Source organism: Pleurodeles waltl, chromosome 3_1 (assembly GCF_031143425.1).
Source record: "Pleurodeles waltl isolate 20211129_DDA chromosome 3_1, aPleWal1.hap1.20221129, whole genome shotgun sequence".
NCBI classification, from domain to species: Eukaryota; Metazoa; Chordata; class Amphibia; order Caudata; family Salamandridae; genus Pleurodeles; species Pleurodeles waltl.
This window is the reverse complement of record NC_090440.1, coordinates 383,538,947-383,558,038: the sequence shown is the minus strand read 5'-3', so window position 1 is coordinate 383,558,038 and position 19,092 is coordinate 383,538,947. Positions and strand designations below refer to the sequence as shown.

General features: G+C 48.7%; 1 protein-coding gene across 2 annotated transcripts in view; it reads right to left on the bottom strand.

Annotated features, from left to right (window-relative positions):
• ADAMTSL3 (ADAMTS like 3) overlaps window positions 1-19,092 on the bottom strand; it is a 2,197,206-nt gene that overhangs the window by 343,342 nt on the left and 1,834,772 nt on the right. For both annotated transcript variants that reach the window (XM_069222572.1, XM_069222573.1), the window contains exon 22: window positions 9,623-9,747. In XM_069222572.1, coding sequence (XP_069078673.1) covers window positions 9,623-9,747 — 125 coding nt within the window. The remainder of the gene's footprint in view (window positions 1-9,622; window positions 9,748-19,092) is intronic.

Genomic DNA, 19,092 nt, shown 5'->3' with positions numbered 1-19,092 from the left:
GACGAATGAGACCTGCGGGGGCCCGGAGGCTCGTGCTGGACCGGACCGGACCCGGCGGTTATGTGGCGGCCGAGGGACGTGGCCAGGAGTGGCGCTGCTGATCGGGCTGGAGCCCGTGCCTGGGCCGCGCAGGCCGATCGCGTGTTGGAGGACAGCGAGTGAGGCCCGCTGCCCCGGCCGCGGGGGCGGCCCGGGCAGCCCTGCGTGCACCGGGACTGGGGCGCCTTGGGGAGGTACGGCGCTGTCGGGCGCGGCCACTCCTCTGGGCCTGAAATCGGGCTGATCCAGGCAGCTGGATACGTGGAGTCCCGGGGTGCCTGCTGTGGCCTCCTCGGCGTACGGCGCCCTGACGACCGGGCCGTCCCGAGGAGGAGGGAGAGACGCAGAGCCGACCTGAGCGGCCGCGTGCGGCCTAGGAGAGTGCCTCGGAGCGGGCCAGCGGGACGACGAGACGCCGGCCCGTGTGGAGGAGGACCAGAAGAGTCTGAGGCCCCGGCTGAAACTGTGACCCGCGGACTGGGCCTGGTGACGCCTCTGTGACCCCTGCCCGCGGGCCCTTCCAAGGTTTTGCCCAACTGGGAGCGGAGAGGCGGGGGGACCCAGAGAAGAGAAACGCTGGTCCGGCTCGGACGGCCGCGCGCAGCCTGGAGGAGCGCTACAGGGTGAGCCGGTGGGACCGCAAGACGCCAACCCGGATGAAAAGAAGACTGGGTGAGTCCGGGGCCCCAGTTGGTTGAGACTGTGGCCCACTAGTAGGGGCCAATGATACCTCTACACCCCCCTGCCTGCCCGTGGGGCCCTCTGGGGCTTCACCTGACCTGGGGCAGGGGGGCGGGCGGGCCGCGAGAAATCTAAGGGCCCAAGAATGGTAACTGTTGCTCCTACGCTCAGAGACACTTTAGCCTAAAGTCGATCCACACGCAGCTCTAAAGAAGTGGACCCTGGGGGCCCCCTTTCCTGGGTCGACCTTCAGGTGGATGCGACCGTGCCGCAGATTGGGGGCTCCATCCACGAGATCGACCAAAAGTGGTGGACCAGACGCGGACAGTGTGAGGACGAACAGGTTGCTGCCTGGGGGGCCCACACAACTGGGGGCTCTGGCGCAGTCTGTGAGGGGCGCCTCCGGCTTCGACCCTCGTGTCACCATGGGCAAGGACAGATCCACCAGGCAGCCACCGGCCTCCCAGCAGAGGATTGACCAGTTTACCACGCCGGAACCCTCTCGGAATGGGGGGGACACAACTTTGGGGACCACCATCCCCCCCCAGACGGGGTACACGCAATCCTTCAAGCCATCCAGTCCTCTCAGCTAGCCGTAGAAACCGAGATTGGAGAGGTGCGCGAAGACATGGGTCTAATAAGGCAAGATCTCAGGAATGCGGTGGGCCGAATCACAGAGGCTGAGACCCGAATGTCTCAAACGGAAGATGACCTAGCAAACCTTAAGACCAAGGTGGCCCAGCTGCAAACCCGAACAGGCGAGCTACACCGACGCGCCGAGGATGCGGAGAACCGCTCCAGACGCAATAACCTGCGTCTGATTGGGTTCCCGGAGGGAGCGGAAGAAAACAGGCCTGTCGATTTCTTGGAACAATGGATCAAGTCATGGATGCCAGAGCACTCCCTCTCACCTTGGTTCGCCATTGAACGAGCACATAGAGCCCTGGCCCCGCGGCCCCGCGGCCCCCTCCGGGCAGACCCAGAAGACCAATGATCGCTCGCTTCTTGAACTTTAGAGACCGCGACAATATCCTCAAGGAAGCCAGGCGCTGCACTGACCTCCACTGGAACAACCAAAAAATCATGATATTTCCAGACTACACCAGAGAGGTCCAGACCCGACGACGATCGTACGAACAAGTCAAACAAAAACTCAGAGCGATGCAGCTTACATACATGCTCCTCTTCCCTGCACGCCTGAAGGTCCTAATGGGCTAGAAAGCCTACTTTTTTGAAACACCGGAGGAGGCCTGGGACTGGTTAACAGAGGAAGGAGTTGGGTCCCAGAGGGGTCCTCCTGGGCCTCCCGGGGGCTCCCCGGGGCGGGGCCTTCCGCCCCGGACAGACGCCCGCAGGGGACAAAGATGCTCCAGGCCTCGACGCGGGAGGCGGAGAGACCCCAGCGGCCCACCTGACGGGGCTGAAACGCAAAGTCCCAACCACCGGGTGAACCAAGACCCTGTAGAAATACACAGGACCCGAGAATCGGACTGTGCAGAGGAGGGCGAGCGCCTGAGTCAAACCCCCACACATGAGGGACTGCGAGATTTGGCTCCCCACGGTCACACTACTGGATCGACGAACTCGCCAAGAATTGACCATGCTGGGTCCAGGACTGGAGACCAGTGCCCTTAACACGAGACTCTTGGACTGGTACTCACAAATATCCAAAGGATACAAGCTAGGATCTAATGATAACTAATTGCAAAAGATCCGCACCAATGGAGGGGTCCACCACTCCACACCACTGGCAGCCCACCTGGCTGTGTTATTTTGTTTGGGTCACTGGGCGACAGATGCTTCGGGGTTTGAAGTATGGGGTAGGAGGTTGTTGGGGGGTGGGAAGTTCACAATAGGATTAAGTAGTTCTATCTATGTATGGTTCCCTTCCGATTCTTCTATGTTGTTTATTTGTTTGAGACGGCTACTTCTAGGCCAAGTGACAGGCCCTCAACACTTTTCCACGCTACCATGCTCCACACACCCTCCAGACTGACTAAAGTCCTTTCGTGGAACGTGAACAGACTCTTGGACAAAATTAAGAGGTCCGCGGTATTTACCACACTTCGTAGATATGCCCTCTTATTGGTCTTCCTACAGGAGACTCACCTCCTTGGCACTAAATGCCCTATGCTAGCACGGGGAGAGTACGATAGGGTTCACCATTCAGGATTCTCAAGAGGCTCCAGGGGAAATGCTTTACCGCTTCATCGCACTCTTCCCATGGTGGTTACCGCCACCCACTCAGACCCACACGGACGATTTGTACTAGTGACTGCCTCCCTTTATGGGACAACGACCAACCTTGTAAGTGGTTACGCCCCAACAGCTGCATTTGATAACTTCTTACTTTCACTTAGAGGGGTACTATCAGGACTCCCTCAGGGGACTACCCTAATAGGTGGAGACTTCAACTCGGTTCTTGACCCTGTACTTGATGTGTCGGGTTCCATATCCACCAGCCGCTCTTCCCGTGCGGCGAGCTTAAAAGGTTGGGCAGAGAGCCTCGGCTTGTGCGAGCTTTGGAGAATCTGGCACCCCAGGCTGAGACAATACACACACACCTCGGCGGCACACCAGACACAAGCTAGAAAAGACCTTATGTTCATGCCAGCGTTGGACGTAACTTGGGTCACCGGGGCCGAAATACTACCTCAGGGGTCGCCGACCACACACCATTACAGGTTCGACTGGGGGACGCGGACCGATATGGCACCTAAGCGCATGGCACCTACAAGGCAACGAATACACCCAGGCGGTGCAAGACCATCTCAATCAATATTTTGAACAAAACGTAGGAGCCGTAAAATCCCCAGGCGTAGTGTGGGCTGCTTGCAAGGTAACATTGCGGGGCCATGCCAGACACCTCCTCAATATACGTGAACATGCTCGTAACTCGCGAGTAGTGGAACTTGAAGCGCAGGTGCTGCAACTTGAACGCTACCAAGTGGCCTCCCCCTTGGCTGCCTCCCAGAGACAACTCACTATGATTAGAGAAGAAATTAGGCACTTACTGCTAGAAATGGCGAAACATCTCTGGCGAGCCTCCGCAGCCCTGGTCTACGGCTGGGGAGAAAAGAATGGGAAACTCCTGCATTGGCTGGCCACTCACCCGTTAGCCAACAGAATTATTGCTGAAATAACCGATGATTCGGGGACTCTGGTTAGGTCGCCAAGTGATATCGCGAAGTGCTTTGCCGCCTACTATGCCCGTCTCTACACGGAACACTCCCGACCAGAGGCCAAGCGGGACTCCCCTCTCCTAGACGATATTACTCTCCCTGAATTCCCGCATGCAACTAGGGAAAGTCTGGACGAGGCCCTAACCCTCGAAGAGATCAAGAATGCAATAGCCAAACTAGCGTCAGGTAAAACACCCGGCCCAGACAGTTTCCCGGCAGAGCTATATAGCAGATGCGGAGACATCCTGGGCCCCCACCTACTGCAAACGTACGAGGAAGCCCAAACAACTGGCTGTTTCCCCCCTGAACTTGACCAAGCTACGATAGTGGTGATCCTGAAGACGCAATCTCCGTCGCAGCACTGCTCGGTGTACCGTCCTATATCACTTCTAAACACTGAAATTAAAGTGCTTTCCACAATTCTCGCCACCACATTGAAACAGGTACTCCCCTCACTGATACACCCTGACCAGTGTGGATTCATGCCTACTCACAGTACAATGCACTGCATAAGACATCTACATGCGGCATTGGCCCACCGAGAGGACCTGGCCCAGTCCCCCCGGCTCTTCTCTTACTGGACTTCGAGAAGGCCTCGACACGGTGGACTGGTCCTATCGGGAATGAGTCTTGCGGAACAACGGGTTTGGGCCCAAGTTCCACGGCCTTGTGAAGCTCCTATATTCTAACCCAACGGCCCGAGCGCTGGTTAATGGAGTGATCTCAGACCAATTCCCCATTTGCTGGGGCACCCGTCAGGGATGCCCACTGTCCCCACTACTTTTCGCTCTCGCGATAGAGCCCTTGGCGAAGCAGCTGAGAGCTGATCCCCTGGTTGCGGGGTGGGCTTGGCCTGATGGACCCGAAGACCGCATGGCTCTATACGCAGACGACATTCTCATATATCTATCAAACCATGCCAAGAGTGGCCCCTGAATCCTGCAACTCCTGAACCTCTTCTCGGAGGCCTCGGGCCTGACGCTAAACTCCAGCAAGTCCTTTCTGGTCCCCTACACCCCTCAAGAGACTGCATTGAGTGGCAGCAACGGATTCCGATTAGACGCAATGATTTTAAATACCTGGGAGTGCATGTGTCCTTGCTACCCGAAATGGCATGGGCACAGAACGTCGCTCCGTTAACCCGGCGAATTAAGGATGACCTCCAATGCTGGCAGACCCTACCCCTCAACTTGCTCGGTAGAATAGCACTCTACAAGATGATGAGCCTCCCCAGGCTCCTTTATCTATTGCAAAATTTCCCATATCTGATTCCTCGGAAATGGTTTAAAGAGATTGACACGATGGCACGCCACTTTCTTTGAGGCGGCGCCCACCCAAGGTTGGCTCTCACCACCTGCCAAAGAGACATCTACGAGGGAGGCCTGGGAATGTCGAACATGTACTACTTCTATCTCGCCATGCACCTACTGGTGATCAATGACTGGATGGGGGAGGCTAGTCAGATCCGGCCTACCGACTGGAACTCCAAACATTGGGCTACCATCAAATCCTAGACATGCTATACGGGCGTCCAATCCCCCGTGCCATGCCTGAAGTAGAGTGGTTTTGTTGGGATGGCGGGAGGCCCAAAAGGAATCGGGTTGCTGGAACTGTGTCACTCAGCAAACACCGCTGTGGCCGAGCAGAGTACTGGCAGAAACATCGGCATTGGAAGGATTTCAAGGCTGGGACACCATTGGTATTTTCCTGCTCGGAGACGTTTGGGGAGGGTCGCGTATGCGGTCCTTTGAGGAGCTTCAGAGACTCTTCACATTAAACAAAACTCAATTTCACAGATATCTGCAACTCCACCACGCCCTATTGGTACATGCTCAGAGAGATGAAGCTATTCCTGAACATAGTCCCATGGAGGCGAAGGTGCTGATGTTTAACCGGTGCAAAGGGGGGGCTCACAGAGATACCGCTCTTTGATTGCCACTATGATTCGGCCCCTTGACGGACCCTGCCGCAGATGGGAGGGCTGGGTGGGCCCTGTGGAGGAGGAGGAGTGGAGAGAGGCGCTTATGGCCCCACGGACCCTTACCATGACATCCCGATTCAGATTACTACAGTCCTACTTCCTACACGTGACCTATCTCACACCCGTTAGACTACACAAAGTGGGCCTCCGGCCCCGGGCTGACTGCCCCGGCTGCTCAGGCCCGGACGCCGACTTCTTTCACATGGTGTGGTCCTGCCCATCCATAATAACTTACTGGAGGGCGGTGGTGAGGGAAGTCTCAAAGATCCTGGGAAGTGAGATCGAAATGGCTCCGATATCGCTCTTGCTGGGGGCCATGGAGGGGGTGGGACTTAGGAGGGTGGACCGGACCTTCCTGGGTATAGCATGCCTGGTGGCCAAAAGAGACATAATGCCGATTTGGAAAGCCGCCAAGGCACCGACACTGGCCAGATGGAGACAAGGAATGGACTGGTGTGCTCAGCGCAAAAAACGTGTCTACGAGGCCAGAGGATGCCCTAAGAAATACTATAGCATATGGGGGGAGGTGGGAGGCCTTGGGTCGCCCCTGAGTTGAGGCGCCGCGTTCAGTCCACTAGGGATCATTGATGTCCTGTTCTCTGGGGGTGCCGTTTTCTGCTTTCCCCCTTTTCCCCTTTCCTCCCCCCTCCTCCCCTCCTTTGATCACCTTCTCCCCCTCCTCTCTTCCTCTTCTATCCGCTCCCCTCCTCCTCCCCACCCTCTTTTCCTCAGCAGGAGCTCGTAATGTTTCAATGGCGCTTTTGTAATGTTACACGTGGAATTTTGACTGATATTACTGCCCATTAGGCCCGTATGGAAATAGAAGGGTATCTGTCTCTAGGCGCCAATTGGTGTCTCTCATAGCCTATTTTCTTTGTGTTTCCGCTCTTTTCATTTGTCCTTAAAATCAATAAAGTTTGTTATAACAAAAAAAAAAAAGAGCACAGGATGGACCAAGTGCCCTTTTGAAAATTTATAGTCATGGTTACTGAGCATTTTCCTGTTCTGTCCTGTAACCATGTAGCTAAAATGTAATGCAGGTGCCTTTCTTTTAAGTTATATATTATTCACATTAGACCTTTGGGGATACATCTATTTTGGATAAGTTACAAACACATGAAGTCTTAATCTTTGGAGTGAAGAGCTGTGATGCCAAAAAGGAGATGATACTCTGTGTTGTGGGAAAGTAAAAGTAGCACAACTTGTGAGAAGACTCAACAGAAGGTACCAAGAATAGCCATTGTCAAACACCATACATTGTTAGGAAAAAACAGATACAGCATAGAATTGGTATTGGGCTTAGTGCATCATTCACCCATGCTGGCTTCCTCCACTTCCATGCATTCACATTACTTCTCGGGCCTTTACTGTTTTTAATTGCTCTGGTATCCATAACACCCTTTCTCATGGGCCATTATACCTGATGCCCAGGAGAATGGGCTGCAAACATCAAAGCAGGACACTTAGGACACTGACACCCACGAGAAAAGGCTGAAAAGGTCAACGCAGGACATTTAGGACACTGTGGTCTTGCTACCAACTTTCAGGTACAGCAAGGGGACCGAGGATGCAGACCACTCAGGATCATAATTCGGCTTTAGTCTTGAGACTAGATCGATGACATGTGGCATCTTGGAAAATGCTAAGAAAAGTGGACTTCAGTTTTGAAAGAACCAATGATAGGAGTAAAAATAGAATGGACTAGGACAGGAATGTGTGGGAACTTGCTGCAGATGGTGATTGTGAATGCCCCCTACAGTCTACATGGAGCTAGAGCAGAATGAAGTAAGATAACTGCTTGGATGGTGATGTGAATTTCTGCTAATGGTAGCTACTGCTGAAAACGGAAAAACATTACGTTAGTACTGTGGCAAGGTGCATAAAGGATGTGATAGGAACAGAACAGCTGGTGTTATATGAGTAGTGTGCTTAAGTCCAGAATCCTATATCAGATGATATGACAGGGTCTGATCAAGAACAGAGCACGGATGAGGAAAGTGAGTAAACATAGTGGATCTTTTTGGGATCACCTGGCTACTCGACTGTGGTTCTTCCAAAGTAACCCTTAAGTGGCTTATTGCTCACTGAAGATCAATACTGGTTCCTGCAAGCTGTTGTTTATTCAGATTACGAGAGACTTATGTAGGGATCTTACCTGTGACATATTGGTGACTTTAAGGGCACCATTTGTGCAGTGCTAGATCCTATGGTTGCTGGTAGGACTTGAGATGTTCAGTGTGTTGAAACTGCCATGTGATGGGCACAATAGGGATAGGCTTGTAGGTTGTGTTGTGAAGATTTCAAAACTTCTAGATTGTGAATGTGTTATGATTTACTCCTACCGTTCTGATAAGGGCCCCAAAACAAAGTTCTGCAGATAGTGGGGACTGGAGAACTTTATGGATCTAGCCTGAGATTTTGGGATCTGAAAGTTTGGGGACCATGGAATTACCTTGGGATACACAGAGTTAACATGAGGCAAGGCTGTAAAGCCAGCATTAGGAGGACTTTGACTTTACACAATTGCTTCAGCTTTCCCACTCACATACATACTGCCCTTTGGGCCGCCCCTTTACCTTTCCAAGTTGCTGCTCTCTCCCTAGTCCTCTTTGTCACATGCATTTAAGTTTCTCCATTTCCCTGAAGCTCCTTCATGCACTAATTTGGTGTATCCATTCTCCTAACTTAGTATTTGTTAAGGCATTTTGGCCTTGCGAGATGCCTGTTGGTATGTATATTGACACAGTCATCGTCTGATAAATGTGTGGTATGGTAAAGCCCATTTGAAGTCATTTGATTTTCCTTTCTGGGGTTTAAACAAAGCTTTGCTTCAGCTGCTCATAATTCTCTGATCTACTGACTGTCCCAACTGGACATATTTCTGAGTTTGGTGTCTCATTGCCACGTTAAGAGACTGACATTCAAAATTGATGGAGACCTGAATACAGTTTACTAACAAATTTGAATTGGGTTATCTAATGGCCTAGGGAGAAGGATTTAAGCATGCCCAATGAAGGTATTTGTGCTCAAAGTAGAAGCTAGAGCATAATGCCCTCAGAGAACTTCAGGCCAGATTAATTTACATTAAGAATTACGATTTCCAATATGCAATTCACACTGAATCACAATTTGGATATTGCATTTCCTAAACTAATAAAGAATTATTTCTAAAATATTGATTCCTACTGGGGTCACAAATTGACCTACGTCATTAATATTAACAAGGTAAATCACAATTTGTGACCCACTAGGAATCACAGCAATCACAGGGATGGTAGCCTGCTGGGGTCAGCAGACCACAATGACTATGATGGATTTTTAATAAAGCAAACTTTTTTCTTAAATGCAGCTAGTTTCACATAAAGGAAAAAGGTATTTGTTTAAAAAATATGAAAATGTTAAGTTTCATTTTTTATGAGTAGGCAGTGGTCTGGGACAGGGACTGCTGCTGCTCTTAAAAAAACATTTTTTGACGTTCTCTTAGGGGATCCCTACCAATTGTTGAATGGGTTACCACCTCCTTTGAAGTGTTGGTAAAGTATTATTTTTTTCTGACTGGAATTTGATTTATCCATCCTATGCCAGGCTGTCAGCCTACTTACTCCTTCTTTCACTACAGCCTTTACCCTATCTCGAAAAAATTATCCTCCGTTAATCAGACAATTTATTAAAACAAAGAAAGAAACAAATATATTTCATAATGTTGAGAATATAACATTGGGTTCACGCTCAGCGTTACCTGCGTAGAGCAGTGAAGATGTTTCCATGTCTGATCCAAAATCATTAAGTACTGCACATCCGTACACACCCGTGTCTTCTTTGGTGGGATTCCAAATCTGTAGTTTGCCATTCTTCAACGTGAATCTACGAAACACAAATTAAGATTTTTGCTCCACTCAATACAAGCAACAACATCCATTAACATGAAAATACATCTTTTTCTAAAGAGAAAGGCAAACACTTCAGCGGAAAGGAGTTTCTTTTACCGCTTTTTGAAAACTTGGAGTCAGTCTCATGCATACAAACTATATAGAACACAAACTTCATTTTTGAGGTTGTTCTCAGGCCTCTCCTCTCAGAACGTAGAAGCTTAGGCTGGGCCTTGGAGATTTAACAGTCATTGTAGAAAAATAAGTGAAGATGCACAAAGTTTTTTTTTGCAGGCCCCCTATTAGTGTTTCTCTGTGCCAGGGCTGTGAACACCAAAGCTGTCTCTTCTTGATTTCACTTCACCCATCTTCCACCACTTTTTTTTAATCTCATTGGTTCGTATAATTTCTCAAATTTTTGCTGTCTCCTAATTTTCTCTTACTCCTTCTTTTTCCCCCTTCTGCCTTTCTTTCTCTTGCTCGGAGTCAAAGAGAATTAAGACCGGGTCCAAAACCAGAAGCTTGACTTTAGCAATGTAATTCAACAGGCAGTTCATGCAGGATAAAAGAAAAGGAACAGTAGTTCACCACATTGAGAAATAGTAAACCAAGTATTTCTCTCAATTTTGTATGCTTTCATCAATATTACATAAAGAAAGTACATAATGGGCCTTATTACATATACTGATTTGGGAGCACCATTTTCTGCTCCTCCAGCGCACTGTAGTTTGACAAAAGGGATGTCAGACAGTGCGCACACTGAATATCAAACCCACAGATCAGAATATCAAGGAAAAATATTTTAAAAAGTATTGACAATAACAAAGTCTAGATTTTCTGTACTTATCTCCACCGACACGTATTTAAGTGGGACATATATCTTAAAGGCACGTATATGTGGAGTTAGGAATAGTAAATCTACACTGACATATATGCAGTTGCCTTTTGATATTTTGTTCCTCAATATTCTGTCTTGATATTCTGGCACCACAATATTGTTTGTGTTGATATTCAGAAGAACAACATCAAGGGCAGCTCCTTTGCAATGACAAAGGAGCGCCACCCCTGGCTGCGCCACCAGCTGAAAAACAAAACAATAGTTTACTATTGTTTTATTTTTCTGCTGCTGGCTCAGCCAGCACGTGAAGAGAAGGTCAGGGCTGGGCCATGGGAGTGGGGTGGGGGCGTGGAGTGCACCTAAGTACACATGTGTGTTTGGCCTGCAGTCTTAGGCCGGCCAAACACACATGCACACTTAGGTTTCTCCAGCCTGGCTGTGATGAACAGCTGGGCTGGAGAAACTGCACAGACCCCAGGATTGTATTTGAGCGGCAGTCTATGCTGTTTAGATCAATCCTGATGTTGATTTAATGCTAGCTTTTGAACGAAAGCAATGGCAGAACTACTGGGGAGCCTGTGCTGGTGTCCCATTGAATTTTGGGATACCACATCGAGGGAACAGGAGTGACGAGGGAGGCAGCAGGAGATGGCAGGATCGTGATGAGAGTTAAGTTTATTTTAATAATATTCTTTTTTTATTTTCACCTCCCTCAGTCTCCTCTGTTTCCCCCCGCCTTTCGCCTTCAGCTTTGCAGCCGCCGCCGCTGACAACAATGTCAGAATCTTGTGAAGCCTTTTCTGTAATGCAGATAGAGCCGGTGCTGCTTTAAGGGTATGTTACCTCATTTGCATGAGGGCAGGGTACCATGCATATAGAGGAAGCACTTTGGGGGGGTGTGGCTTGGCGGCGTAGGAAGATGGCCACCTTCACCGGAGCTCCGTGATCGCGACGGAGATACAGGGAGCCGGCTTGTTTCTTTTTGAGGATTTCAATGCTGCTGAAGAGAGGAAAAGTTAGGGGAATGTGCCTGGACAGCATTATTATTGCCCTTGAATTGAAGTAAAAGGTATTTTTTGCACCTTTTATCAATGACTTACATTTCTCTGAGGAAATTATTGAGACCGCCATTTTGTTTTTCCACTTTTCACCTCATGAATTTGTTTTTGCTCTATTCATTGCGCTCTGAGAGTTTCTTTTTGCACTTTTTTGGTTTATGGATGTGTATTTAGGTCCTTTATTCACTGTATTTTCCTTTTTGGACGATTTGGTCCAGCTTAAGGAGAATTCTGGGTTGCTCTCCTTTTTTAGATGAACATCCCTTCATAAAATACATGCTTTAGTAGATCTTGGGCAGAATTATTAATCTTTGCTAATGGGCAGATCCAGGAACCTTGACTAGCAACAAAGTACAGAGCAATAAAGGTTCTGAAAATATTTATTTGTCAAAGTCATTTGCTCCTTTATCAAATATGGAGAACGTCGGGTCTACGACTATTGATGCTACACTCTCAACACCTATTTCTCCTCCTACTGTTATTAATAAAGTATCATCCAAGCTTCCTGTAATGTTTCCGATGTCCTCGAATAAGAGAGCTAAAAAGGATCCTCCATCTCCTCTTAAAGTTGTTGATACCATTTCTATGGAGTTACTCCTTGAAGAAATAAAAGCGCTTAAACCCTATATGGAGGATACAATAAACAATTACAATTACTGGATGACAAATGGTCTCTTGTGGAAAACAGAGTCTCTCGTGTGGAACGAAGAGTGGAAGTGCTTGAGGATTCAGTCATGGTTATTCAATCTCTGCAGTCTAAAGTTACTATGTTAAAAAAGCATGCAGAGGATATAGAAAATCGAAATCGTAGGAATAATCTACGTATTTATGGTCTATCTGAAGGAATTGAAGGCTCGGATTCTCTATCTTTCTTTCAAACATTTCTGCCCAAGATTCTGGACCTAACTACTTCGCCTGTTTTGAATATACAAAGAGCGCACAGACTTGGTCATTCCTCACATTTGGCTTCGACACCAAAGAAACCAAGAGGAATAATACTTTACTTTTTGTAGTATGTAGACCTGCTAAAGGTTCTCAGAGCAGCAAAAGTTAAAGGTCGGATCACGTGCTCAGGTTCTAATCTTTTTTTCACACAGGACTATGCTAAGTCAACAGCGGACAAACGAAAGACATTTCTGGATATGCGTCCGGCATTGAAGTTACTTAATGCTCGGTATGGTCTCTTTCATCCATGTTTGTTCAAGGTGACCTACAATAATAAGACCACAACTTCTGAAGATCCAGTATTGCTTCAGCGATTTATTGAGTCTTGTAAGGGCGACACAATGGACACTTCCAAAATATCAGAGACTTGAATACTGTATTATTTTGTTTCTTTGTTTTACTATTATCCTCTTGTTTAATGGATATGCCCATTTTTGGTTTTTGAAATCTTAAATTGTTTCAATTATCCACAGTTTTCATTGTTTCATATGTTTCTCTCTTTTTAGATTTTCATGCATTTACATACCCGTCTTTTGTGGTAGCAACCTATGTGACCGGGTCCCTCTGCCCTTCGTGTCTGCGGTCGTGGAGTGAGGGTTACGTCATCTTTCTTTGTGGTTTCACCACCCTCACGTTGTTTTTTTGTCTTACATGGATGTTTTTTTACTCGTTATGTGTTTTTTCTGTTGTTTTCATGTTTTCTTGTTTATTTTGTTCTATTTGTCTTCTCTCACTTCACCTCTTCTGCTCTCAATTTTGCCTCCTTTTCTGTTCTTCTTTCTATTTTCTCATGCAAATAGTTATAATTTTCTTTTTCTGTATAACAAATGTTTTCTTTTGGTTCAATTTCTTCATATTGATAAGTGGTTTATATGCATTATTTAAATTATTTAATTTCATAGTCATATTACATTTTCTACATATTAAATGACAATTAGATTTCTTTCATGGAATGTTAAAGGTTTGGGATCCCCAAAAAAGCGTCAGAGAGTTTTGACACATATTTTAATATTGAAAGATGATATTTGTTAGAAATGGGGTCTTTGGTTGACAGTCAGGTTACCTCCTGTTCAAGCAAGGACCCACACTTTAGTCAGGGTAAAAGAGAATCACCCTCAGCTAAGCCCTACTTACACCCTTGGTAGCTTGGCAGAGCAGTAGGCTTGACTTCAGAGTGCTAGGTGTAAGGTATTTGTACCAACACACACAGTAACTTAATGAAAACACCACAAAATGACACAACACCAGTTTAGAAAAATACAAAAAAAACAAGTCAAGTTATCAATAAAGATGCAAAAAGAGTCTTTAAGTAGTTTTAAACACACACTAGCGCTGCAAGCGTAAAATTTACCTGGTGCGTGTCAAAAATAACCCCACACGGGCGAGCGTGCGTCAAAAATAACCCCGCATGGCGGTACGTGAGTCGGAAATCCAGCCGCACAATGATCCGAAAACACTGCAGCGCAGGTTGTGATCTCCCAGCCTCCGTCAGCGATGCTGCGCGTCGTTTCTCCTGCTCCGTGCATCGATTCTTCGGTGCGTTTCCTGCGAGCATTGTTTTTCAGCTGCGGAGCCAGCGGCGCGTCATTCTTTCAGCCACAGATCAGAGTCACGTCAATCTTTTCCCCACACGGCGCTCTGTCGTGGATTTCCTTGTCTTTAGGCTGCCCGCTTCTCCTTTCAGGGTCCCAGGAACTGGATGGGCACCACAGGGCAGAGTAGGAGTCTCTCCAGAGACTCCAGGTGCTGGCAGAGAGAAGTCTTTGCTGTCCCTGAGACTTTAAAAAACAGGAGGCAAGCTCTAGATCAAGCCCTTGGAGATTTCTTCTCAAGATGGAAGGCACACAAAGTCCAGTCTTTGCCCTCTTACTCTGGCAGAAGCAGCAACTGCAGGATAGCTCCACAATGCACAGTCACAGGCAGGGCAGCTCTTCTTCCTCAGCTATTCAGCTCTTCTCCAGCCAGAGGTTCCTCTTGGTTCCAGAAGTGTTTCTAAAGTCTGTGGTTTTGGGTGTCCTTTGTATACCCAATTTCTCCTTTGAAGTAGGCCTACTTCAAATTAAAGTCTCTTTGGAATGTGAAATCCTGCCTTGCCCAGGCCAGGCCCCAGACACTCACCAGGGGGTTGGAGACTGCATTGTGTGAGGGCAGGCACAGCCCTGTCAGGTGTGAGTGACCACCCCTCCCCTCCCTCCTAGCACAGATGGCTCATCAGGATATGCAGGCTACACCCCAGCTCCCTTTGTGTCACTGTCTAGTGTGAGGTGCAACCAGCCCAACTGTCAAACTGACCCAGACAGGGAATCCACAAACAGGCAGAGTCACAGAAATGGTATAAGCAAGAAAATGCTCTAAAAGTGGCATTTTCAAACACACAATCTTAAAATCAACTTTACTAAAAGATGTATTTTTAAATTGTGAGCTCAGAGACCCCAAACTCCATATGTCCATCCACTCCCAAAGGGAATCTACACTTTAACCCCTTCCCCGCCACGGACGTAATGGTTACGTCCATGGCAGCGCCCGTGTGGCGCCATGGACGTAACCATTACGTCCAGGGACTGGCAGTCGGGGGAAGCGCTAGCGCTTCCCCCGAGGGCCGCCCCCCAACACCCCCAGGCCAGGGCTGAAAGGGGAATCCCTTCCCCTTTCACGCCCACCCCCCCCCACCCCCCCCCATGACGTCAGCGCGCGATCGCGCGCTGATTTCATGGAAACGGGGAATGACGCGCTGGAAGCCATTTGCTTCCAGCGCGTCAAGGGAGAAGGTGAGTATTTCACCTTCGTGCGGGGTGGGGGTGCTCTCAGAGAGGCATCGAGGGAAAGGAAAGGGTTTTCCTTTCCCTCGATGTCTCTTTGAGCATTCCTGCTGCCCGATCGCGATGCGATCGGGCAGCAGGAATGCCCACTAGACACCAGGGATTTCTGTATGTGTGTGTGTGAGTGAATATTAGTGTAGGGGAGCGACCCCTTGGGCAAGGGTCGCTCCCCTTTGGGGGCACATGCTTTTTACGTCGTTTCTGCCCCCCCTGGGGGCAGATTGGCCCTATTTTTAGGCCGATCTGCCCCCAAGGGGGGCAGAAAGCCACTAGACACCAGGGATTTTATTGTTGCTGTGTATTTTTTGTGTTGGGGGGCGGCCCCTTGGGCAAGGGTCGCTCCCCTTTGGGGGCACATGTATTTTACGTCGTTTCTGCCCCCCCTGGGGGCAGATTGGCCCTATTTTTAGGCCGATCTGCCCCCAAGGGGGGCAGAAAGCCACTAGACACCAGGGATTTTATTGTTGATTTGTATTTTTTGTGTTGGGGGGCGGCCCCTTGGGCAAGGGTCGCTCCCCTTTGGGGGCAAATGTATTTTACGTCGTTTCTGCCCCCCCTGGGGGCAGATTGGCCCTATTTTTAGGGCGATCTGCCCCCAAGGGGGGCAGAAAGCCACTAGACACCAGGGATTTTATTGTTGATGTGTATTTTTTGTGTTGGGGGGCGGCCCCTTGGGCAAGGGTCGCCCCCAGGGGCCCTCATGTATTTTTGGGCAGTTCTGCCCCCCTTGGGGGCAGAGAGGCCTATTTTTTTTAGGCCTTTCTGCCCCCAAGGGGGGCAGAATCCCAATAGCGCCAGAAATAGTATGTATGTATGTGTGCTTTGTGTTGGGGGGTGGCCCCTTGGGCAAGGGTCGCTCCCCCCAGGGGCGCAATGTATTTATTGTCGTTTCTGCCCCCCTTGGGGGCAGATTGGCCCTATTTTTAGGCCGATCTGCCCCCAAGGGGGGCAGAAAGCCACTAGACACCAGGGATTTTATTGTTGATGTGTATTTTTTGTGTTGGGGGGCGGCCCCTTGGGCAAGGGTCGCCCCCAGGGGCCCTCATGTATTTTTGGGCAGTTCTGCCCCCCTTGGGGGCAGAGAGGCCTATTTTTTTTAGGCCTTTCTGCCCCCAAGGGGGGCAGAATCCCAATAGCGCCAGAAATAGTATGTATGTATGTGTGCTTTGTGTTGGGGGGTGGCCCCTTGGGCAAGGGTCGCTCCCCCCAGGGGCGCAATGTATTTATTGTCGTTTCTACCCCCCTTGGGGGCAGATTGGCCCTATTTTTAGGCCGATCTGCCCCCAAGGGGGGCAGAAAGCCACTAGACACCAGGGATTTTATTGTTGATGTGTATTTTTTGTGTTGGGGGGCGGCCCCTTGGGCAAGGGTCGCCCCCAGGGGCCCTCATGTATTTTTGGGCAGTTCTGCCCCCCTTGGGGGCAGAGAGGCCTATTTTTTTTAGGCCTTTCTGCCCCCAAGGGGGGCAGAATCCCAATAGCGCCAGAAATAGTATGTATGTATGTGTGCTTTGTGTTGGGGGGTGGCCCCTTGGGCAAAGGTCGCTCCCCCCAGGGGCGCAATGTATTTATTGTCGTTTCTGCCCCCCTTGGGGGCAGATTGGCCCTATTTTTAGGCCGATCTGCCCCCAAGGGGGGCAGAAAGCCACTAGACACCAGGGATTTTATTGTTGATTTTTATTTTTTGTGTTGGGGGGTGGCCCCTTGGGCAAGGGTCGCCCCCAGGGGCCCACATGTATTTTTGGGCAGTTCTGCCCCCCTAGGGGGCAGATATGCCTATTTTTTAGGCCTTTCTGTCCCCAAGGGGGGCAGAATCCCCATAGCGCCAGGGATACTATGTATGTGTGTGTGTGCTTTGTGTGGGGGTGTGGCACCTTGGGCAAGGGTCGCCCCCCCCCCAAATGGTGCAATGTAATCTGGGTGATTTCTGCCCCCTCCCCTTGGGGGTAGATTGGCCTATTTTTTTTTTAGGCCCATCTTCCCCCAAGCAGAGAAGACTAGACACGGGAAAATTAAAAAATGGTTAGTGGCGGAGTGTTTGTCAACTGGCGAAGTATTTACTTTTATGATAATAACAGTTTTTCTCCTTTTTGTTTTGGTTCAAAGCTTTTGCTGACTTTGCTGTGGCTTGTTGCAGTTTTGGCAGTAGTTGTCCTGCGGTTTGCGTAGTTGCATGTTTTAGGTAAGTAAATAAATTTACTCCAAGTGAGTATTGTTGCAATGCATGAATGACATGTTTGTAGGTGGTGTACTGAATGCAGGATTGTGTGTGAAATTGTCCTTAGAGTTATGCACAATGATTATTGTGTTGTCTTATGTCTAATTTGCTTTTTTTTTTCTCTTTTTAGTGGGATATCGTTGGTGATTGCTGTGGCTGTGCAGAGTAGTTGCTGGTGAGTCAAGCTTTTTCAGGCAAGTGAGCAGTATAGTTTTTGAGTTTATAATTCTTAGTGATAAACCTATACTTTGTTACTTATCTTACACAGTGCTGGTTGTTGGTGGTGTATTTGTCCAGTTAATTTTAGTAGGAAGGATCATGGCCAGCCGTAGGATGACCGCTCAGCAGGTTGTTAGTGTGCTTTTTGAGTCATCTTCTGACCATGAATATGAGACTGACTCTGCATCTGAGGCAGAGGAGGAAGTGCAGGATTCTGGAAGTGAATTTTCTGTCAGAGATGAATCATCTGATGATGAAGCCACTCTCAGTGCTGATGAAGGGCCTGTTTTAGAGGAGGACAGTGATGTGCCAATGGTGCAGGAGCCAGCGGCTGAAAGGCTTCCCATTGGAAGACCTGACGCATGGGTTGCACCAAACATGGAGCAGCCACAGTTGCCTGCGTTTACTGGTTTTCCAGGGTGTCGAGTTAATACGGAAAACTTTTTGCCCGTCAACTTTTTTGAGTTGTTTATGGACGATATATTTTTGGAAGAGATTGTTGAGCAGACTAATTTGTATGCAGAGCAGTTTTTGAGGGACAACGCTGCCAGACTTAGGCCACACTCTAGAGCTAGCCGGTGGATTCCCACAAATCTGGAAGAGTTGAAAAAGTTCTTGGGTTTAACTTTTTTGATGGGGCTGATAAGGAAGCCGTCGCTGTCTTCATATTGGTCTACTAGTCCCTTGATGGCAACTGCTATATTTCCTGCCATCATGAGTCGTAACCGGTATGAGCTTCTTCTTCGGATGTTGCATTTTGTAGATAATGCTTTAGCCTTGCCACGAGATCATCCTGATTCTGACCGTCTTTTTAAGATTAGACCTGTCCTTGATCATTTGGTAGATCGGTTTTCAGAGATCTATGTTCCAGGGAAAGAAATATCTGTAGATGAGTCTTTGGTCCTGTTCAAGGGTCGTTTGGTTTTTAGGCAGTACATTCCTAGCAAGAGGGCACGGTATGGAATTAAATTGTATATGCTGTCAGAAAGTAGTACAGGATATGTTTATAATTTCCGGGTCTACACTGGTAGGGATTCCAATATTGACCCCCCTGGTTGTCCTCCCACTTTTGGAGTTAGTGAGAAAATTGTGTGGGAACTTGGTAGACGACTGTTTAACAAAGGTCACCATTTATATGTAGATAACTTCTACACTGGAGTTCGGTTGTTCAAGGAGTTGTTCAGAGTGGACACTGTTGCTTGTGGCACAATCCGCTCTAATCGGAAAGGCTATCCAAAAGAGCT